The sequence below is a fragment of the Suncus etruscus genome, chromosome 1, assembly GCF_024139225.1.
Source record: "Suncus etruscus isolate mSunEtr1 chromosome 1, mSunEtr1.pri.cur, whole genome shotgun sequence".
NCBI lineage: Eukaryota > Metazoa > Chordata > Mammalia > Eulipotyphla > Soricidae > Suncus > Suncus etruscus.
The window spans coordinates 46,224,577-46,249,476 of NC_064848.1; the positions used below are offsets into that span (position 1 = coordinate 46,224,577).

The 24,900-nt window shown below is 37.7% G+C and overlaps 1 protein-coding gene across 1 annotated transcript in view; it reads left to right on the forward strand.

The window, feature by feature from the left end:
* Positions 1-24,900, forward strand: part of DENND4C (DENN domain containing 4C) — an 86,654-nt gene that overhangs the window by 50,662 nt on the left and 11,092 nt on the right. Inside the window, 8 exon segments of the mRNA XM_049769399.1 lie at positions 5,649-5,771; positions 6,935-7,081; positions 13,462-14,612; positions 18,905-19,082; positions 20,541-20,650; positions 21,288-21,463; positions 22,975-23,157; positions 24,255-24,450. Of these exon segments, the coding sequence (XP_049625356.1) occupies positions 5,649-5,771; positions 6,935-7,081; positions 13,462-14,612; positions 18,905-19,082; positions 20,541-20,650; positions 21,288-21,463; positions 22,975-23,157; positions 24,255-24,450 (2,264 nt within the window).

Consider the following 24,900-nt stretch of genomic DNA (forward strand, 5'->3'; position numbering starts at 1 on the left):
CATCCTTCTTCTTGTGTTGTTTTTCCTTTTTGCTGTTATTGTTAATATTTCAATCTTTTCTTTAAAGAAAATTCTGAGTCTAATTCCTGTGCTTCAGCTGATGAACTTGTCTCAATGACTGAAGTTTCCTTTTCTCTGCTCTTTGTTGTTCTGCTTATTTGCTCTGTGCTGTTCTTGGTGCTGCATTTGTCCTTGGCTGTCATGGTGTGGGTTGCAGACAGACTTGTATGACGTGAAGCTATGGATACACGTGTGCATTAATTCTCCTCTTGAATGTTAACTACCTCAGGTAATTTCCTGTTTATTAGGTTAAATTTGCTGACATAAACAAGAGGGTGGTTGGGAATATCTTTTGTTTTATTTTAGTATCATTACAAGTGGGAAACTATTTTAGTTTCCCAGGCTTTTCCTCTTTAGAATAAAAAGGTAATCATATGGTTTCTGAAAAGATCTAGCTGAACATTTTGCAGCTGATAGGCAAAGTATACTTTAAGTGAAACAACTATGCCTTGAAAATAGACCAAGTAATTCTTACTTTGATGTTGGTTTATAGCATGGTGTCAAAGCATTTGTATAGGCATTAAAGATTCAATGTTCTGGTTTTTAATTTAAATTTACTTCTTATTTAGACACCATGATTTACTTAGTTTTTTGTAATAAATTATTAGGTATATAACATGCCCACCTCTTATTCTACCGCACTGTATCCTCACTCCTCCATTGTGTACCCACAATTCTTTCTCACTCCCACAGTCTGACCCCTTGACAGTTACGATTTTAATTTATTTGTGTAGTATATGTCCCATGCTTTTGGTACTGTTGGATCTAGTGGTTTAGATATATGCTGCACTCTAGAGGGGCTCAAGAATCCTGACTCTTGCCCCAATGCTATTTCCAGATCATCTCTCGTTGCTTCCTTCCCTCATTTCTTTATTTCCTTGACAATTTTGTTTCTGTATTTGAGTCAGTTTTTTTTTGGGGGGGGGGTCACACCTGGCGTTGCTCAGGAGTTACTCCTGGCAGGTTCACGTTTATTCCCATATACTTTTAAATTTATAGAGTTTAGTCTTTTATTTATTTTTATTTGTTTGTTTTTGGGCTACACTTGGATCTGTGCTCAGAAATCACTCCTGGCAGGCTCGGAAGACAACATGGATGCCAGGGATTGAACCCAGGTTCTTCCTGGGTTGACTGCTTGCAAGGCAAACACCCTACCGCTTTGCTATCACACCGACCCCAAGAGTTTAGTCTTTTTTTTTTTTTTTGAGGGGGGGTCACACCCGGCAGCGCTCAGGGGTTACTCCTGGCTCTGTGCTTTGAAATTGCTCCTGGCAGGCTCGGGGGACCATATGGGATGCTGGGATTCGAACCACCAACTTTCTGCATGCAAGGCCAATGCCTTACCTCCATGCTATCTCTCCGGCCCCGAGTTTAGTCTTTTAAAATAAAAATTATCTTAGAATTTTGAGTAACTAAAGAAGCTAAAGTAAGCTAAAGAATCTAATTGTTGGATAATCTTTAGATATGTTTTCACATATGTGCTTTTTTTAGTATCATATCACAGGTTAAAGAAAATCTTGATACTGAATTTTGTGTCTACTATAAAGTTTTTTGTAGTGTCATTTTACATTTTTGGAGACTTAGATTCCTTTTTCATTAAGGATCATATGTCGAATCACTTTACTTGGTACCGTATACTAAGCCACGAGCTGATTGGGTGGTGTATCTGGGCTTAACCAGTATGCACTGTTCCTCCCGGTCAGGTGTTCATTTCATGGCACCATAACACTTGACCAGACTTTTGAGAGGCCCAATAAAAGCATCTGAAAGCAGTATTTAAAGATGTTGAGTTTGTTTTGTCATGTGGCATATTTGAAGTTTGAATGGTGTTGTATATAGTAAATGATAGAACATAGAATATACTATATTTTTAATGTCCTTTTTGTTGATATTCTTTATAACAATTTGTAGTAATTGGCTTTAATTTCATTTATTCTATTTTTTCTCTATTTTTGCTTTAATTTCTATTTTTAAGTCAAATAGGCTTTTAAAACACTTTATCTTGTTTTAGACTTTAAGAAATATTGCAAAATTATATAGAAAACACTTGATTTTTTTAAAAATCTAGATTTATTCATTTTCAGTTTGCCACTTTTGCTTTATTCTCTCTCTCTCTCTATATATATATATGTACCATTTTCTTTTTTATAAATGAAGTGAGAACAGTTTTTATATAACTCTTTGCCTCTTACTATTTTAGGAGTCTTTTCTATAAAGTAGCCACAGTATAATTACTATATCCAGGAAAAATATCAATATGTTATTTGATTGTTTGTATTTTGATTTTGACACTTCTTTTTTCAAAGTTGCCAGTTGTTGTAATATGCTCTATGGTAGTTTATTGCTTTTTTTTTCTTTTTTCTTTTTTTTTTTTTTGGTTTTTGGGCCATACCCGGTAATGCTCAGGGGTTACTCCTGGCTATGTGCTCAGAAGTTGCTCCTGGCTTGGGGGACCATATGGGACACCGGGGGATCGAACTGCGGTCCATCCAAGGCTAGCGCAGGCAAGGCAGGCACCTTACCTTTTGCGCCACCGCCCGGCCCCAGTTTATTGCTTTTATTTTAGTTCTGTTTGTCAGTGTTTCTTTGTTTCATTTGACAGCTTTTCTGATGAATTTGGTTCATTTATTTTTTATAATAATATATATTTCATTAAAAATTACATAATTTGGGGCTGGAGCAATAGTACAGCAGGTAGGACATTTACCTGGCTCATAGCCTACTTGGGTTCAATCCCCAGCATCCCTATGGTCCGTTGAGCCTACCAGGAGTAATTAACCCATGGTGTCTGCTTGGTTTGTCCCCTCAAGCAAACAAACAATCATATCATCTCTCCCCCCACAACAATGTCTAAATAATTTTTTTTTTTTTGGTTTTTCGGGCCACACCCGTTTGTTGCTCAGGAGTTACTCCTGGCTAAGCGCTCAGAAATTGCCCCTAGCTTGGGGGGACCATATGGGACAGCGGGGGATCGAACCACGGTCTTTCCTTGGCTAGCGCTTGCAAGGCAGACATCTTACCTCTAGCTCCACCTCGCTGGTCCCATCTAAATAAATTTTTATGTACCAGAGTGAGGACTAACTTCTGAGCACTGCCTTGTGTAGTGCCCCCACCCCCAAAAACAAAGAAAAGAAAAAGTAAGCCCTGTGCACTACTGAGTGTGGCCTCACAAAAATAAATATTTTAAATGCTTTTTAATGGAATTAGCATTATTATAACATAACATGTATATTATATAATATTATATTACTATAATAACATACATTATAACAATAAGGTTAAAAAACTAACAATACTGTTCAGATTAATGTAAATTTCGAGTGTAATCACTAAATTAGCACGTATATGTATATATATACTAATTTGATTTAACAGACTACAGGTTTAATCATTTGTTTAGGTTCTTTAAATACCATATAGGAATGAATTAATCTTTCTTGGATTTATTTTACCAAGCCTAATATCCTCAGTCCATTCAACATTGTTGCAGATAACAGGATTTAATTTATAGCTGAGTAGTATTCTGTTGAGTATGTATATACTACATCTTTATTTAGTAATCTCTCTACTTAGTTCTTTGCCATTGTATATAAAATTGCAGTGAATATGATGGTACATATGGCCTCTCTCTTGAAATTCTTTTTTCCATCTTTGGGAAAATTCTAAAAAGATATAGCTGGATTATATGGAATTCCTATTTTTACATTTTTAAAGATTCTCAGCACTGCTTTGCAGAATGACTACAGTATTTACACCCCCGTTTTATTCATGGATTTCCTTCCTTTCTACATTCTCTCCAACATGTATGTGTCTTTGAATAATAGCTATTTCCAGAGTTGTGAGGCAATATCTTCTGGTTTTGATTTTAATTTTCATAATAATGAGATTGGACATCTTTTTCTATGCCTGTTGACCACCTATATGTATTCTTTGGAGAAGTATCTATTTAGATGTTCTGTTAATTTTTTTATTGGATGGTTTACTTTTGTTCAGTTCTTTATATTTTGGGTTACTAATCCCTTGATAATTAGATTCTTTCACCTAGCAGAAAGGTTTCAGTTTGATATAGGACAATTCGCTTGATCTATGCAAAAGCTAAGATTTCTAATTATAGAAGACTACAACAATTGCCGCTGAGCAGAACTTTTCCTGGGACCATAAACAAAGACTTGCAACTAACATGCCTGCAGCCTGTAGTTTGTCTTATGCAGTATGCTTCAAGGGTAGAGACATCATGTATCTCTTAGGCCGAGGGAATTTCCTTTCTAATTTTCCCAATATTTACTATGTCTATGAAAAAAAAAAAAAAGAATAAAAGCCATATTTCACCCCCTTTCTTTTTGTTCTTTTAATTTTATTTATAGCTTCTATATAGGGGCTCCTGCCTTTTTTACAGAACCATAGAACATGAGTCATTTTGTTCTCCTTTTCTATGTCCTCCTACAAATGAAGAAATAAAAATAAAAGTGAATGGGGTCCCACAGGCCAAGGGATCTTGGGAGTATTAAGTGAAAATAAAAAATGGTCAGATCTAAATACCCAAACCAAAGTTAATAGCAATAGAACCGAGAGACCCAAACTATAACAAGCTATACACAAAATGGACCTGTTACACTAGCAGTTCAGGGGGCTAAGGGTCGAGGTATGGGATGCATGCTGAGAACTATGGTGAAGGGAGGTTAACACTGGTGGTGGGAACGGCCCTAATTCAATGTCACTATATGCCTGAAATGCAATTGTGAAAGACTTGTAATTCACATTGGTTTCAATAAATAAAAAAAGCTACTTGGATTAGTCCTCTTTAAGTATATTTATATTATTCTTTTCTTATTTAAGTATATTTATATTATTTACATAAACTACACTAATTTTCAGGGCTTGAGTGATTATACAGTGGGTGGGATAGCCTGGCTGGGTTAAATCTCTTATACCATATGGTTCCTGAACCATGCCAGGAGTGATCTCGGAGCATAGAACCAGGAGTAAACTCTGAACACTGGTAGATGTGGCCCCAAAACCAGAGCAAAAAAAAACAAACAACAACAACATAAGTTTTGTTTGATTTCAGCATTGCACCTTTTGATTTTTCTTTTTTTTAGTTACCACTCATCCCCCTTTTAGTTTTGTTGCTTGAATTTTTTAGTTATGTAGATGTTAATATATTTCCGAATATAAAATCAGTCTAATAAGCTATATAGAGAAAAGTGACCTCTTATCCCTTCTACCCACTCCCTATCAGTAACTAGTTTTATTGTTGTTTAGTTCTTCCCATAATTGTTTGCACATATAACGCATTCATTTTTGTTTTATTTACTTTTTTTATTTACTTGTCTTCTCTCAGAGTACTTTGCTTGATCTCCAAATGAAAATTTTCAGACATCTTACTCAAATCTGTTAGCTCGTTTTCTGCTTTTAGTTGTGCAGTGGTTTTCAGGTCTTGTGTCTTTCAACTATTCTTTGCTTATCTTTGCTTTAAAATGTTGTGTGCTTCGTGGGCTTCTTTGTCTTTCTTTTCTCTACTTTTATTGTGTGGACTATTATATAGCTAGATTATATGTGTGAACAAAAGCCTGCATTGTTGTTAACAGGTGGTCAGTCTGACCAAGGCTATGGCTCTAAAGATGAACTTATAAAGGATGATACAGAAATTCATGTGCCTGAAGATCAAGTAGTAAGAGAACTGATAACTAAAACTAAAGACCAACCAGAAGGTTAAGTATGGATACTTATTTACCAGTTTTACTTAGAAAAGTACCCGTATTAAGTCTTCTATATTAATTTTGTTGATAATTCCTAAAATTGTAAGAGCTGGGCTTATAATTGCTGTTATATGTAAAGATGTCTCAGAATTTTGGAATTTGAAATGATCTTTAGAACCTCTCTAGGTAGTTCTTTTTTTTTTTTTTTTTTTTTTTTGGTTGTTGTTTATTGGGGTTACACCCGGCAGTACTCAGGGGTTACTCCTGGCTCTATGCTCAGAAATCGCCCCTGGCAGGCTCAGGAGACCATATGGGATGCCGGGATTCGAACCACTGACTTCATGCATGCAAGGCAAATGTCTTACCTCCATGCTATCTTTCTGGTCCCATCTCTGGGTATTTCAATTTTGTAGGAAAGGGTAACTCATTTCAATGTTAAATTGTAAGTTAGATAGCTATTTGTAACAGAAAAATACTAAATTTTCAATAATTAAACTTGCATTGAAATGTCCCTTTTATTTTTATTTGTGCAATGCAGAGTCTGGATGAGGGTGTTGCTGAAACCCAAAGTTTCTGAGTACAAGTTCATGTGCTTTCCCACTTAGCCACATTTTTATACCCCTTTTGTTAAAATACTCTTTTAGGACCATGTACTACATTCCTCACATTTGTGATGTCCCAAGTTTGCTCTCCAGCACCATAAAAATAGTTGAAAGTAAAATGTTTTTTTACTAGGTATCCTTTAAATATATGTGTATAAGATATATATTTGATCAGTAGGCTAAATTTTGTCTAATAATAAGATGGTCTTTCCATCCTCTTAAACAAAAATATATTTTCTTTGAAGATGTCACTTAGTTACTGCTCCAGAATTATGCAGAAGCAAACCTCTCCTATTGATAGTCTCCTATAAATAGTGACGAGGAGAATAATCGAACACCAAAGGTTAATTTATCTGTTCAGGAATTCTGAAGTTAGGATTACGAATGCTGAAATGAAGCATTTATTTTAGTATATGCTAGCAACATTTAAAGTATAGACTATATCAGACATCGTTAGTAATAACATATTCACCGTCCTTATTTAGAGGAAAATACATAAAAATATAAATCAGTGTATAGTTTTTGCTTTACATTGGGGAGAGTGGAATGATAAAAACTAACTTTTTTTTTCAGATCTGTGTGATATCCCTGCTCCTACAGCAAAGCATTCACAATCTAGTACAGAGTCACATAGTCCTGCTGAGCCACCTGGGTGGGGAAGTAGCATCGTGAAAGTTTCATCTGGTATTTTTGACATCAACAATAGGAAAAGTAGCATTGGTGAGTCTTTATATATTAGCTATAAAGTATTTAAGGTTTACTTTGTGGGATTGGAAAGATTGTACGGAAGGTAACGAATGTGTATGCTTAGCATGTGGCCAACTTGGGTTGGCCAAACACCACTAAAAGTAATTTGTGAGTACAGATCCGTGAGCAATGCCAGAGATGGCCCCAGTACCAATAAACAAAAATTTATTGAAACATTTTATTCATGAGGCTGGAGCCAAAGCACAGCCACTAGGGTATATACACCTTGCATGGGCCCACTCAGCATCCCATGAGTGATTCCTTAGTGCAAAACCTGATCATAGCTAGTATAACTCAAAATCAAAAAACACATAAAAAAAACAGACAACAAAACCAAAGTTTTTTGTTTAGCTATACTTATGTCTCTAAATACAACATTTAATTGTAACGTATAAGCTAAAGAGAAGTACGTTAGAAGTACGTTTAGCTATACATATGTCTCTAAATACAACATTTAATTGTAACGTATAAGCTAAAGAGAAGTACGTTAGAAGTACCTTTAGCTATACATATGTCTCTAAATACAGCATTTAATTGTAACGTATAAGCTAAAGAGTACATTAGAATCCTATAAATGGGCTAAAGTAGGCATGTAAATAGTTGTTTTTATAAGAAAAATGTTAAAAGAAGTGCTATTTTATTTGTTATATATATGAAAGACCTTTCCTTGGGACTAGAGATGTAGTATGGTGGGTAAGATGCTTGTCTTGCATATGTCCAATCCAGATTTGACCCCTGGCGTCTTATATGGTCTCTCAAGCACTGCCAGAAGTAATTTCTTAAGGCAGAACCAGGAGGAACCCCTGAGCATTGCTGTTGTATGACCCAAAACCAAAATAAATAAAAGGCCTATTCTTGTTATTGAATCTGTTTACAGTTTGAATCTTCTTATTGTCTATAGAGAATGAGAAGAGGACTGTAGAAGTTCTGTTCTTTTTTTTTTTTTCTTTCTATTTTTCTTTTTTTGGTCATACCCGGCAGTGCTCAGGGGTTATTACTCCTGGCTTTGTGCTCAGAAATTACTCTTGGCAGCACGGAGGATCATCTGGGATGCCGGAATTCAAACCACCATCTGTTGTAGGTCAGCAGCATGCAAGGCAAATGCCTTACCTCTGTGCTCTCTCTCTTGCCAGAGAAATAGTGATATGATTGAATTTTCAGAGGGCTGATGTATTATTGTTAGCTTCCCTAATTTTCTATTATGGAAGAAAAATGCCTGCCTGAAAAGGTTCACAGAACCTTTCAACAGGCTCAACAGAAAGATATTAGTGGGATTTTACTTTTTTTTTTTTTTTTTTTGGGTGAGGAGGTCCACACCTGGAGGTGCTTAGGGCTTACTTCTGTCTCTGTCCTCAAGCTCACTCTGGACAGGGATGAGAGACTATATGGGTTCCTGGGGATCAAGCCTGGGTTCGCAATGTGTGAGGCAAGTGCCCTATCTCTCCAGTACCAATTTTGGTCTGTCATTGGTATCCTGAACATTTATCTGTGATTGAATTTGTTTTGCTTGCCATACTGGAAACTAAATCCAGATGTCCCACAAAAACAATGCTTATTCTCTTATCACATCGAGCCACATTCCTGGCTCCTTGTGGTTAAGTTTTGTTTTGTTTTGTTTTGTTTTTTTGTTTTTGGGTCACACCCAAAATGGTGCTTAGGGTTTGGTTACTCCTGGATCTGTGCTTAGAAGTCACCCCTGGCAGGTTTGGGGGACCATATGGGATGCCGGGATTCAAACCACCGTCCGTCCTGTGTTGGTTAATGTGCAAGGCAAATGCCTAACCGCTGTGCTATTGCTCTCGCCCCTGTGGTTGTTTTTTTTTTTTTTTTTTTTTTTGTGGTTTTTGGGTCACACCCGGCAGTGCTCAGGGGTAATTCCTGGCTCCAGGCTCAGAAATTGCTCCAGGCAGGCACGGGGGACCATATGGGATGCTGGGATTCGAACAGATGACCTCCTGCATGAAAGGCAAACGCCTTACCTCCATGCTATCTCTCCAGCCCCTGTGGTTAAGTTTTTAATGAACACTTGTGTTGTATATGAATCCTTAAATTTGAGTTTGCTAGTTTCAGTTCTGTGTAGATCTCTCAAATACCCTTAAGATTTATATTTAAGTGCATGAGTTTCAAATGTCTGAAACTGACCTGTAACTTTAGTCCTCCAAATAAAGCTACCTTTCATTTCTCTAAAGTCTTGTTTCTTCTTTATTTCTTTTTTGGTTTTTGGGCTACAGTTGTAGCACTTGGATTATTCCTGGCTCTTTGCTCAGAAATTGCTCCTGGCAGGCTCAGGGGATGCTGGGGATTGAACTCGGGTCCTTTCCGGGTCGACATCGGGTCTGCAGTGTGCAAGGCAAATGCCCTACTGCTGTGCTATTGCTCTGGCCCCCTAAAGTCTTGTTTCTATTTTTATTTTTTATGGTTTTTGGGTCACACCCACCACCGACCTTCTGCGTGCAAGACAAACGCCTTACCTCCATACTATCTCTATGGCCCCTAAAGTCTTGTTTCTAAGCATTGTATACACTTAGAATTTAAATTAAGGATTATTCTTTTCTTTTTTTTGGAGGGGGGGGGGCACACCCAGTGGTGCTCAGGGTTTACTACTGGCTATCTGCTCAGAAATAGCTCCTGGCAGGCACGGGGGTGGGGGGGCATATGGGATGCCAGGATTCGAACCAACCACCTTAGGTCCCGGATCGGCTGCTTGCAAGGCAAACACTACTGTGCTATCTCTCCGGCCCCTTGATGCATATTTTTTTTTTTTTTTTTTTTTTTTTTTTGGTTTTTGGTTTTTGGGTCACACCCGGCCACGCTCAGGGGGTTACTCCTGGCAGGCTCAGGAGACCATATGGGATGCCGGGATTTGAACCACTGACCTTCCACATGAAAGGCAAACACTTAACCTCCATGCTATCTCTCCGGCCCCTTGATGCATATTTTTAATGCAGCTTTGAAATATAATATTTGAAGTTGTGTATAATTTAATAACTTTAATTATTTAACAGTACCTCTAAATGTAACTTAACTGGTATGGTTATGATAATTAGTTGGTACCAGTTGGGAAGATTAAAAAAAAGACCTTGAGGGACTAGAGAGATAGCATGGAGGTAAGACATTTGCCTTTCAGGCAGAAGGATGGTGGTTCAAATCCTGGCATCTCATATGGTCACCCAAGCCTGCCAGGAGCGAATTCTGAGCATAGAGCCAGGAGTAACTCCTGAGCACTGGTGGGTGTGACCCAAAATACCAAAAAAAAAAAAAAAAAAGACCTTGAAATTTATATATATATATATATATATATTTATATATATATTTATATATATATATATAGTTAGTTAGTTTGTGTTTGTTTTTGGCTACACCCAGTGGTGTTCTAGGTTACTCCTGGCTCTGAGCTCAGAAATCACTCTTGGCAGGCTTGGGAGACCATATGGGATCCAAGAAATGAACTTGGGTTGGAGATGTGCAAAGTAAATGCCCTACTAGTCATGCTATCACTCTGGCCCCTGTAAATATATTTTTAAAGTACTTAACCGAACTTGCCATAAGGAGAGATGACTAGAGCTTCCCCTAAAACTGAGAGGTTACTGTAGTTATTGGCATACATTTATATCACTAATCAGAGAAATCTAACCTCTCTGAGGGCTGGGATCATGTCTGTGTTATTCACCATAATATTCTTAGAATCTTGCATAGTAGATACTAGTAGATATTTTGCTTTGTTTTGATTTTGGGTCACAAAGTCTGATCAGGGTTATTTCTGGCTGTGTGCTCTAGGATCTCTGCTGGTAAGTTCAGGGGAGCCATATGGTACTCTAGATATTTAGATGTTTTTGAGGAAGAATTACATTTAAATTTTTTTGTATTTAATTTGGGAGATGTTTGGGGTTCCATACCCAGCAATGATTAGGGGTAATTCCTGGATCTGTAAAAAGAAATTATTCCTGGTAATGTCAGGGGACTGTTGGGATGCTGGAGATCAAATGCAGGTCAGCCATATGCAAGGCATTTCTTCTACCTGTTGTACTATTATTCTGTCCCCTGAAAATAATATTTAGCTACTCAGATTTTTCCGTCTTCTTTGGAATTTGCCAATTCTAAGCACACCACTCGAATAATTTTACTTTGAGGTAAAAGATTCTAGCTATAGCAAATATGTAATTCTTTCTTGCCTTGTGCTAAGTATATTCCTAGTCAAATATTTACTGAGTTAAATATACAAAAGACTTGATAAAATAGAATTATTTTGTTTGAGTTGCTATTTAATAAAGAATATTGAATTTATGTGGCTGGAGAAGTGGCACAAGCGGTAAGGCTTGCACCTTGCACACGCTAGCCTGGGACAGATGGTGGTATGATCCCCCGACGTCCCATATGGTCCCCCAAGTCAGGAGCAGTTTCTGTACATATAACCAGGAGTAACTCCTGAGCATCACTGGGTGTGGCCCAAAAACCAAAAAAAATTTTTTTTAATTTAAACTGAATTTTTTTTGTTGGTGGTGTTTTGGACCACAGCTGGTGGTCCTCAGGGGTGACTCCTGGCTTTATGCTCAGGAATCACTCGTGGCAGGCTCAGGAGACCACATGGAATGCCAGGGCTTAAACACAGGTCATTTGTGTGCAAGATAGACCATACACATTGCGCTGTTTCTCTGAACCCTAAAACAAAATATTTCTTAAAATAAAATTAAGATATTTACCGTATATTTGCATAACCCTTTAAAATTATTATTTTTGTTCTGATAGAATCAAAAGACCAAGGTGTTTTTTTTTTTAATGTATGTTTATACACATAGAGAACACACTATGGGAATTTTATGGTAAAATGTTAACTTTGGGAGTAGAGAGATACTATAGCCAGTAGGGCACTTAATTTGCAACCAGCAGGAAACCCCAGCTTAATTCCCAGCTTCCGTATGGTTCCACAGATCCCTGATCCCTGGCAGCAAGTGATACTTAAACGTAGAGCTTGGAATAATACCTGAGCATAGGCAGGTATGGCCCCCCCAAATTTATTTTTTGTTTTTTGGGCCACACCTGGTGACACTCAGGGGTTACTTCTGGCTATGAGCTCAGAAATTGCTCCTGGCTCGGGAGACCATAGCGGACACCTAGGATCGAACCTAGGCCCGTCCTGGTTCAGCTGCATGCAAGGCAAACACCTTAACCTGTGCTATTGCTCTGGCTCCAACCAATTTATTTTTTTAATTAAAAAAATTACCTTTGAGGACAATGTTAGTGCATTGCTTTATAGGATTTAGTTTTAAAGATATATATTTTAAGCACTGGTTACAAAATTGTTCATGGTTGAGTTTCAGTCATAGAATGTACACCACCCTTCATCAGTGCACGTTTCCTGTCAGCAATATCCCCAGTATCCCCCCTACCCATTCTCATCTGCCTCTGAGACAGGCATTTTACTCCCTTCTCTCTCCCTCCCACTCTTTTCATTTTTTTTCATTTTCATTAAAATGACATTTATATTACACAAATTAAGGCAAGAAGCAGTGTGCATTTATTTTACTGATTACTCTGTATCCCATTAGAGATGAAGACAACTGGACCTGCAAAGAGGAGGGTTTGTTTGTTTGTTTTTTGTAATCACATTGGCAGTGTATACTCTTCAAAATAACAAAATTAAAGCATAGGATGGAAGGATAATATCCAAAAGCCTTCACCCGATCCAAAAGCCTTCACCCAAGGCCTGAACGAACCAGGTCAAGAGCCAGTCATCGCGGACTGGAGGAGGGCAAGTGGGGAATGCAAAATCAAAATAGGAAAGAAAAAATAAAACAAAACAGAAAAGGAGAATTCGGGGATAGGGTGATGCTGCTGTCAGCTGAGGGACAGCACCTAGGCCACCTCCACAGAATTCCGAGTCTCCGCCGAGGCGGTTCTTGTTGGAGGAGAAATTGAACCCCTTTTCATTTTTGACACTGGTTTGCACTATTGCTAATGAAAGTGGTACCATGCATGTCACTTTAGCCTCTTTTAGTTATTGTCCAGAGTTACCAGTTCCAACTATCATTCTCACAGTGGATTGCTCACTATCTTCATCATTTTTTTGTGACAAGCTTCTTAATGTTTTTTTTCTCGGACTGGACTGATAGCACAACTGTTAGAGAATTTTCCTTGCAAGCAACTGAACGTGTTCGACCCCTGGAATCTCATATGCTCTCCTGAGTGCTATTAGATGTAGCCCCAAAACAAAACAAACAAAATTTTTTTTCTGTATATCTTCTCTATACCTTTTGATTTTCTGAATCTTCTCAGTATGCATTATTTTAAAAATAACTTCACATTTTATTAGAAGATACATGAAAAAAGACATCCATCTTTATTTTTTCTTTCAGGTAGTGCGTCAAATGTGCTATTCTCTACTCAAGATCCAGTTGAAGAAGTAGTATCTGGTGAGGTTACTAATCTCAAGAAGAATGGTGACAAGGGAGAAAAAAGACAAAAACATTTTTCAGAGAGAAGTTGTAGTTTTAGTTCTGAAAGTCGAGCAGGAATGTTGCTTAAGAAGAGTAGTTTGGATTTGAATTCAAGTGAAATGGCTATCATGATGGGAGCAGATGCCAAGATCCTCACAGCAGCATTGACATGTCCCAAGACATCTCCACTTCATAATGCAGGAACTCATAGCTTTCCTTCAGCTGATACTACGCTTCGTGTGTCACAAAGCATACGGGAGTCTGAGCATAGGTCATCCATGTTAGAGATGCTTGAGGAAAGCCAAGAGCTCCTAGAGCCTGTTGTTGATGACGCTGAAGCTAAAACTTTGGTGACAACGGATATTTATGACAGTCTACAAAGTAATAGTAGTAGTAGTCAGTCCATAGACTTAAAGACTGAATCCAAAGATCTGTTGAATAAGAGAAGCAGTTTATATAGTGTTGCTAAAGCTGTCGAGAGAGAAGATGTTGAAACTGGACTAGATCCTTTGTCTCTTTTAGCTACTGAATGTGTTGGGGAAAAAACTTCGGATTCTGAAGAGAAATTTTCTCCAGTTGTTGCACGTAATCTGGCTGATGAAATTGAGAGCTATATGAAACTAAAAAGCCCTCTAGGCAACAAGTCTTCTAGTATGGAATTACATAGAGAGGAAAGCAGAGATTCTAGTACTACAGCTGCATTTGTTCAGTCTTTAGACAGGAGATCAAGTCTTCCTTTAGATCATAGTCCACCCACACAGGAAAATCCTGGAAGTGAAAAAACGTCCCCTTCGGTGTCCAGGTCTAAAACTTTTGCTGGACGCTTCAAGCAGCACACTCCATCTCGAGCTCATAAAGATCGTTCAGGCTCTCTGTCAGCACTGGTGCGCTCTTCACCACATGGCTCATTGGGCTCTGTGGTAAATTCTTTTACCACAAGTTTAAAACTGGATAATATACTATCAGGACCTAAGATAGATGTGCTGAAATCTGGTATGAAACAAGCAGCAACAGTAGCAAGTAAGATGTGGGTTGCTGTAGCATCTGCCTACAGCTATTCAGATGATGAGGTAAGGATTCTTTATGTGTATATCCTAATTGATTTCAGAATGTTTGTAGTATTTCTTTAGAAGTATTTTAAGAATTACTTACAATTTTGATTTTTATTATTTTAATTTTGATTTTTGAGTGATACTCTCTAGTGCTAAGGGAACAGTTGGTGCCAAGGATCAAACCCAGGTTTCCTGCATATAAAACATGTGATCAGCTTACTGAGCTCCCTCTCCATCTCTGGTTTTTTGTTTTGTTTTGTTTTGTTTTGTTTTTTGGGTCACACCTGGCAGCGCTCAGGGGTTACTCCTTGTTCTACACTCAGTACTCGCTCCTGGCAGGCTCGGGAGACCATCTGGGATGCCGGAATTCGAACCACCGTCCTTCTGTGTGCAAGGCAAATGCCCTACCTCCATGCTATCTCTCCAGCCCAAAAAACATAGTTTATTTGACAATAATTGATTAGATCTGACACCAGATGACTTCAAACATTCTGTAGTCCTCACGACTCTCCCACAGTAACTGACTTAGTTAGGCACATGCTTTTATTTTTTAATTTTTGGTTTTTGGATCACATCTGGCAGTGCTCAGAGGTTACTCCTGGCATTGCTTGGGGATCATATGGAAAGATAAGAATCGAATCTGGATGGTAAATTATCTGGTTTTTGGGCCACACCTGGCGTTGCTCAGGGGTTACTCCTGGTTGTCTGCTCAGAAATAGCTCCTGGCAGGCACGGGGGACCATATGGGACACTGGGATTCGAACCAGCCACCTTTGGTCCTGGATTGGCTGCTTGCAAGGCAAACGCCGCTGTGCTATCTCTCCGGGTCCTAAATTATCTGGTCCCAAGCATATGTATTTTCAACTCTACTTTGCTGCCCTCCTTCTTTAAGATAACTTTTAGGTCTAACAAAATCATACTTCTTTGTGTTCTGAAAAAGGAATGTACTTTATTGGAAATGTCTTTTTGGATTTTGTTGTTCAGGACTCAGCTAGAGAGAACAGATAACCAATGTTTTCTAAATGCAATCATGAAGACCGTATTTTAATTGCTTAAATATAACAAATAACCTTGTTAAAACTAATTTCTTTGTGGTTAAAACATTTATTCATCAGTTATTTGGAACACCAAGGAACTTTCAGATAATTTTGAAATTATTAAATATTAAATATAAATTATTAAATATTCAAATATCTCTGTTGCAGTGAAAAGAATTGATTGTGTAGTCTTATAAGTAGAAATAACATTCCAGTTTAAATAGTAAGGTGAAATAAAATTGTTCTGAAAAATTATACTAGCTGTAGTTGGCAAAATCTAATTACTAAATTATATATCTAGGAGTTTTTGTTTTTTGGGTCACACCTAGCAGCGCTCAGGGGTTACTCCTGGCTGCTCTGTGCTCAGAAATTACTCCTGGCAGACTCAGGGACCATCTGGGTTGTCGGGGTTTGAACCACCATCTGTCTTGAATTGCCTGTGTGCTAGGCAGATGCCCTACTGCTCCACTGTGCTCTCTCTCTGGCCCCCATAAAACATTTTTTTTGGTAAAACTTTATTTTTTTAAGTAACTTCTATCTAATTTATATCCTACATTATAAATATATATGGAAGTTATACTGTAATTTAATACATAGCTTTTAAACTTTATATTAAATTATTTTAAAATTATTATAGGGATAATCATTATATCTTTTTAAAGTATTATGATTTATGAAGGTACTAATATTTTAGATTTATAGTGTTACTGTACTGTGCCTATCACCAGTGTCAGTATCTCTACCACTGTGCCTTGTTTATCTTTCTTTTTCTTTTTTAAGGTTTAAGAAATAAACTTCTTTCCCTCCCTCCCTCCCTCCCTCCCTCCCTCTCTCCCTCCCTCCCTCCCTCCCTGCCTCCCTCCCTCCCTCCCTGCCTGCCTCCCTCCCTCCCTCCCTCCCTCCCTCCCTCCCTCCCTCCCTCCCTCCCTCCCTCCCTCCCTCCCTCTCTCCCTCCCTCCCTCCCTCCCTCCCTCCCTTCCTTCCTTCCTTCCTTCCTTCCTTCCTTCCTTCCTTCCTTCCTTCCTTCCTTCCTTCCTTCCTTCCTTCCTTCCTTCCTTCCTTCCTTCCTTCCTTCCTTCCTTCCTTCCTTCCGTTTAGGGGTTGGGGACCATACTCAACAATGCTCAGGAATTACTCCTGGTAGACTTGGGGAATCATATGGGATGCCAAGGATTGAAGCTGGGTCAGCAAACACTTTTTCTGTTGTGCCATCTCTCTGGCTCCCTGACATGTTCTGTTTTTATCTCCATTTTATAAAAGAGACAGTTGAGATTTCACTGAGGAAAAATAACTTTAGTAGATCATTAAAATCAACTTATGAGTGACAGCTAGAATTTTAAGTCTGGAAAATTAGCTTGATGCCTTTTACCATGGTTGTAATTATAAGGGAGTAATAGCTTAGAGGAGGAAACTCAGGTCAAAGACATAAAGACCAAAGGAAGGTAATAAATAAGTGGATTTTGATAGATAAATTTGAAAGTTTAGGCTCTTTAAAATGACAAAGTGACACAATGTATATCTTGGAAAAAATATGAGAAATCATAGAGATATAAAATATATTCAAAATAATTTATTTTCATAATGATAAGACTCTGAATCAGATGTAAAGACACAAAAAAGAAATAGAACAAGTTTAGACTTGTATGCCATTGGGAGGAAAATTTAATTCTACAAGTAATCAAAGATACGATATTAAGTGTTAGAATATAAACTGCTTTTAAAAAAATATTTACAGAGTTATTGGGGCCAAAGTGATAGTACAGCAGATAGGGCACTTGCCTTGTACATGGCCTAACCAGGTTTAATCCCTGGCATCCCAAATGGAGTTAGTAACCACTACCACCCAAATATAATATTAAAATATTAAAGTAAAAAATGATTTATAGATTTGGGCCAGACAGGTAGTACAGGGGTTAAGGCACTTTGCCTTGGTTCAATCCTTGATATTACATGGTTTCCCTGTGACCCCCAAATAGATCTTGGAGCAACCCTTGAGCACCACAGATAGTACAAGGCAAGTACCCTACGCACTATAATAATAAGTCTTCAGCTTGATTAGTGGTATTTTAAAATATACTATTCTGAATGTCTGTTTAATTTTTATCACAACATTGTTTGTTTTTTGGTTTGGGGATTTTTTTGTTTTGGTTTTGTTTTGGTTTTTGGGCCATACCTGATGAGTTCAGGGATTACTTCTGGCTATGTGCTCAGAAATCACTCCTGGCTTGGGGAACCATATGGGTCACCAGGGGATTGAACTGTAGTTTGTCCTTGGTCAACCACATGCAAGGCAAATGCCCTACCGCTACGCCACTGTTCCAGCCCCTCACAACATGGTTTTACAGCAATGAATTCACAAGTATTTAAAGTATAAATTAGGAAACTGCTTACTGAAATATTTTCTCCCTAAAGTATGATCACATTTAATTAATTATCAATTACAGTGTTTAGATTTTTTATTTATGTCTTGTTCCTCACTGTTATGGTGACTCTTGAAAAATTATGTTTCTAATGGGCTAAAGTGAGTAAGACAGTGACCTGTAAGCCCTGAGCACTGCAAGGTTAGACCCAGGAACAAAAAAATCATATTGCTAACTGAAATTCTCATAACCTTAATGTCATTTTGATGAATCTATAAAATCCATATTTTATAGTTCATACAATTAAAAGTTAACAGAAGTTAATCTTTGCAGGGTCAAATACGTAATTAAGTAATGGAGAATTAAGAATAGTTTTCCCATAAATTTTCTTTTTCAGTTTTTGGTTTTTAAGCCACAGCAGATGTTTCTCAGGGCTTATTTCTGGCTCCATCCTCAGAGATCACTGATGACAGTTTGCAGGGGACCATATCAAACTATGGTTATCTGCATGTAAGGCAAGAACTTTAATCCCTGTGCTGCCTCGCTGGCCTTGGCTGTTTAACTCTTCTCTGCTTGTGCTGGCAAGTAGAGATTCCTTTGGATTCCTTTCTGATTCCTTTGGAGACAAGAAACTCTTTGATTTCCTTCATTGTATGATATTGAATGTTGAGACTTCACCCCCCATTAAATAAAAGGGACACACATAATTTTAAAGTAGTGGGTCATTGCTTGAATATGAAAGGAAACTCCAAGTAATAAAAATAATAATAAGAGTACATTACCTTGAAAACTATGAGGGTCATTTATTTAAGAAGAAAAGAGAAATTTGACTTACAAGTGATAAAGTGAATATATTTCTGTTGGAGAAGGTATTACTTCTGCATGTTGTATTTTATTCTTTTTATTTACATAGGAGGAAACTAATAGAGATTATAGCTTCCCTGCTGGCCTTGAAGACCATATTTTGGGAGAGAATATGTCACCTAATACAAGTATTTCAGGTCTGGTCTCCAGTGAACTTACCCAAAGCAACACAAGCCTTGGCAGTAGCAGCAGCAGTGGAGATGTTGGGAAACTGAATTACTTAACAGGTAAGGGAAAGAATCTCCTTTTAAAGTTTGTGAGCTCAGAATTTTCTCTACCTTTTAGTATAAACAGAATACATTTTGTTTATTTAGATGAACTGATAAGATATTTAATATAGCCTGACCACTCGCTTTTATATGATATACAAGTTCTATAATTACCTATAGCTAATTTTTCATTTGATGAAATTCAGCATTCATTTGGTGATTATATCATTAGTTCTCAGACTATTGTGCATCAAAATTATGCAAGGATTTAGTTATAAAACATACAAATGAAAGCCGGAGAGATCACAGAGCAGTAGAGCATTTGCCTTGCATGTAGATGGATGGTGGTTCGAATCCTGGCATCCCATATGGTCCCCCAAACCTGCCAGGGGCAATTTCTGAGCACTGCCAGGTGTGACCCAAAAAACAAAACAAAACAAAAACCATATACAAATGATTAAGTAAGCCCTAGATGTAATCTGTGGGACAGGACAGAGGACTCTATTTTTTAACTAGGTTGTTAAGTGAAGCAGTTTGTACTAGTTGTTAGATCCCTGCAATCTATCATCAAAATAGGTTAGCACTGTATTTTTATGTTTAAAGTCATTAGCTCACATAACACTATATTTTTTAAAAATTGTGATTCCAGGGGCCAGAGAGGTGGTGCTAGAGGTAAGCCTTACAAGCGCTAGCCAAGGAAGGACCAGTGTCCCATATGGTCCCCCCAAGCCAGGGACAATTTCTGAGTGCTTAGCCAGGAGTAACCCCTGAGCATCAAATGGGTGTGGCCCAAAAAAAACAAAAAAATTTTTTTTGATTCCATTTATTTTTACAACTTCTATTATGTAAAAATAAAAAAAAATTAAAATTTTCTGAAAAGTTTGAAAGAACTTTGTAGTGAACAATCTTACTTATCTAGTGCTGTTTTTGGAGGGGTAAAGGTACTCTGTGGTGCTGAGAGCGTTCCTTTGCTCAGTTTTTGGGAGTTTACGCCACTCATTGTGATGTTCAAGGGGCCATGTGCTTCGAATCAAGCCTGAGAGATTGGCATATTCTTTGAATATCTCTTCAGCCCAACTAGCTTCTGTACTACATCCTTCTGTACTAAACATAATTAATATTAAATATATTAATATTTTAATGATTAAGCTATTTAAAAATAAACTATAGGATCTGGAGCGATAGCACAGTGGTAGGGCGTTTGCTTTGTATGTGGCTGACCCAGGACGGACCTGGGTTCGATTCCCGGCATCCCATATGGTCTCCCAAGCCAGGAATGATTTCTGAGCGCAGAATCAGGAGTAACCCTGAGTGTCACTGGGTGTGGTCCAAAAATCAAAAATAAATAAATAAATAAATAAATAAATAAATAAATAAACGAAATAAGCTATAGACACTTAAGCTGTATAGACACTTCTCCCTAAATACATCAATATGCATCTTCGAAGAACTCTCTGATATTTTATTTGTCTCTAGGTGAAGTTCCATTTCCAAGAGCCACAAAAGGACAGGACTTTGAAAAATCAGACCATGGTTCTTCTCAAAACACCAGCATGTCTAGCATCTATCAAAATTGTGCCATGGAGGTATAAGTTCTATATTCTATTCATGATAAAATGGCTACAAATATCTTTATTTCAAAATGGCATGTAACAATTCTATAATACCCAGTGGACAGAATAATAACCTAAGTCATTATGTTGAATTGGCTAAATGTTTTATTAAAGCAAGACAATAAATTAGTAATACTTACAAAGAATCTGAACGGTTAATCCCAAATTTAATTAACAGCATATTAAATACCAGACCAAACCATAGTATATAGCGGGCAGGGTACTTGCCTTGTATGCGGCTGACCTGGGTTTTAATCTCCAGCATCCATAAGAACCTCCAACCCCTCACCCACCTATCCATCCAAGCACTGCTAGGAGAGATTTTCTTCTTTTTTTAACTAATACCTTTATTTAAACACCCTGATTACAACATGATTGTGGTTGGGTTTCAGTCATGTAAAGAATAACCCCCTTCATCAGTGCAACATTCCTATCACCAATGTGGGAGTGATTCTTAAATGAAGAGCCAGGAGTAATCTCTGAGAATCAGTAGGTGTGGTCCAAAAAAAAAAAAAACACCAAAAAATATATTTAATAGCTTAACAGTGTAGTCTGTTGCGATTAATTTTTATTTTGCATATTCTTAGTGTCTGTAATTTCCTACTTTTAGGTTTTGATGTCAAGTTGTTCACAGTGCAGAGCTTGTGAGGCTTTAGTTTACGATGAAGAAATTATGGCTGGATGGATGGCAGATGATTCAAATTTGAATACAACCTGTCCATTCTGTAAAAGCAACTTCTTACCTCTTCTCAATATAGAATTTAAAGACCTGAGAGGTTCTGCAAGGTTAGTAATGTAAAACTTTTAAATTATTTCTTAACTTAATACACAATTTATATTAATACAGAAAAGAAAAAATATCCAAGGGACTAGTGAAACATCTGTGTTATATTTTAGGTTTCTCTGCACTGTATCTCCTTCACTTTCAGTATATGAGTAGAAAATGGGTCTCAGAGAGCTAGTTTAATGGGCTGAATGCATGCATTTTGATTCTTGGGTATTGCATGTTTCTCAAGCACAATTGGGAATGGTCTCCAAGCACTGAATTGGGAGTGGGCCCTGAAAACATTCCGGTACAGATCCCCTCAAAATATATAGATGTAAATAATATATAAAATATACATAATATGAAGCTGGAGAGATAGCACAGTGGTAGGGTGTTTTTGCCTTGTAAGCTGCTGACCCATAACCAATAGTGGTTCAAATCTTGGCGTCCCTGTGCCTGCCAGGAGCTATTTCTGAGCAGAGAACCAAGAGTAACCCCTGAGCATTGCCAGGTGTGGCCCAAAAAAACAACCCCCCCCAAATATACATATATAGTATATGCTCTTTTTGGGGGGAGAGGGGACAGGACCACACTCGGCGGTGCTCAGAGTCTACTCCTGGCTCTGTGCTCAGAAATCACCCTGGCAGGCTCAGGGGATCATTTGGGATGCTAGGAATGGAACCCAGGTTGGCTGCGTGCAAGGCAAACACCCTACCACTGTACTTTTGCTCCGTCCTCTGCTTAGAATTTTTTTTTTTTTTTTTTTTTGGTTTTTGGGCCACACCCAGTGACGCTCAGGGGTTACTTCTGGCTATGCGCTACAGAAGTTGCTTCTGGCTTGGGGGACCATATGGGACGCCGGGGGATCGAACCGCGGTCCGTCCTAGGCTAGCGCAGGCAAGGCAGGCACCTTACCTCTAGCGCCACCGCCCGGCCCCTCTGCTTAGAATTTTTTTGTTTGTTTGTTTGGTTTTTTTTTGGGCCACACCCGGTGATGTGCAGCTCTGCTCTCGGAAATCGCTTCTGGCTTGAGGACCATATGGGATGCTGGGGGATTGAACCACAGTCTGTCCTAGATCAGCCACATGCAAGGCAAACACCCTACTGCTGTGCTATCGCTCCAGCCCACCTTTTTAGTTTTTAAAAAATTTTTCCAAACAGAAAAGGTCTTCATTTGAATTCTGAATAACATCCTCAAGAGAAGGAATGAGAGTAAGAGTATATATGTGTTTGAAATAGGAATACTGCCTGACTCACTATACCATAAAGTGATTTTAAATTTGATGAATTTACAGGACTGTAAGATTTTTTTTGTTTTTTGGGCCGCACCCGGTGTTGCTCAGGGGTTACTCCTGGCTGTCTGCTCAGAAATAGCTCCTGGCAGGCATGGGGGACCATATGGGACACCGGGATTCGAACCAACCATCTTTGGTCCTGGATCGGCTGCTTGCAAGGCAAACGCCGCTGTGCTATCTCTCCGGGCCCGGACTGTAAGATTTTTAAAGACTCCTTTCATACTGCTTCTATTTAGCTTTTTTCTGAAACCAAGTACCTCTGGTGATAGTTTACAAAGTGGAAGCATCCCATTGGCAAGTGAACCTTTGGAACATAAACCTGCATCCAGCTCGGTAGAACCTGACTTGATTAACTTCATGGATTTCCCAAAACTTAACCAGACCATAACTGAAGAAACAAGCACAACAGTTGAATCAAGGTACCATAAGATACAGAGAACTAAAGAACTTTTTGTATTATATACTCAATAACCTAGTAAAAATTTTTATTTATTTTTCTTTTTCTATTTTTTTGGATTTTGTGTTACACCTAGCAGTGCTCCGAAATTGCTTCTGGCTCTGCTCTCAGGGATCAGTACTGGTACCCAAATCAATTCCAGGTCAGCCATGTTCAGGGTAGACACTCGACCCTCTCCTCTGTACTATGACTGCAGTTCCCAAATTCCATCAGTTAAACAACATGAATCACGTAGGAATAAATTCTGTTGCTTAAATTTTACTTTGTGGGCCCAAAAATAAAATGACTGATTGAATGCTTTGCTGGAAGAGGTTTAGGTTTGATCTGCCTGGTCCCCTGAGCACTTCTAGATGTGTGCAACACCCTGATTTTTTTTAACTTTTACTATCAGATATTGTTCAAATAATTGATGATGCATTTTTGAAACTTTAATATTTTGCTGTAGTCTTTTGCCAAAAATAATAAATTTCTCAGTAGTATAAAAAATTTCTCCTTAATATAATCATTGTTAGTTTCCAGAGACATCTTTATTATGAACATTTTTTGAGAGCTTGTCTTCTAAACATGCTTAAACTAAAAATTATAGCAAATTAGATCTGAGTATAACAATAGAGTTCCATGCTAGATGACATGCTTTGCATGCATGAGGCTCTGGGTTGATCCCTGTCATCAAATATTTCAAAGAATAACTTGTAAGTAAGATCTAGTCTCTTTAAGTAAATTATGACCTGGTAGAGATTGATTTTTGTTGATGAGTATATGATACCTATTTATATATAGTATACTATTGAGTATTATCTATAATAAATATGAATGTTTGAATAGAGCACTTGATCTTTCTCTTTCAAAAGTAATAATTCATTTACCCTTCACTCCATCTTATCTGATCAGTTTTATAAAAAATGTGTGAAGAAGATTTAATTCTTACCAAGGCAGTATTTGACTCTCTTGGATATATTAAGTAAAAATCACTTCATTTTAGAAAATATTCTAGCTTTGCAGATTTAGGTTTTCAGTATGAGCATAGTGGTTATTTTTTGTCGTTGTTTTGTTTTTAAGTGAGGAAATAAAGAAAATCACTGGTGATGTCCAAACTGTGAAATTGTCATCTGTGCCTAATAATTTATCAAAGAAGAATGTATCTCTGACTCGAAGTCACAGTGTAGGAGGACCCTTGCAGAATATTGACTTCGCTCAGCGACCATTTCATGGCCTTTCAACAGTTAGTCTTCCCAACAGTCTTCAAGAAGTTGTGGTATGTAACAACATTATATTAGTACTGATATTCATATAAATACTTATTTGAATAGTACTAATATAGACTTAACCATATGAATACTGATGTTATTTTCACAAAATAATTTTAAAATTACAAATATGTACAAGAATAATAGTATAATGAATTCTCTTTATTTATCATCTAACTTTCAATTACTTTCAACTTATGGTCCTTTTTGTGTACCTTTATTCAAGTCTAGATATTTTTTTTTTACACTATTGCTTTTCTTTTTTTTTTTTTTTTATTCTATTGACTAAATGTTCGTATTTTGGAAGTGCAGGAATTGAATATATTACTCTTGGGTCTGTGAAACATGAATCTCATGTCTGAATTCTGTTCCTTCCTCTTTTTCCCTTAGATTCTTTCTTTTTTTTTTTTGGGGGGGTGGGGCCCACACCCGGCGATGCTCAGGGGTTACTCCTGGCT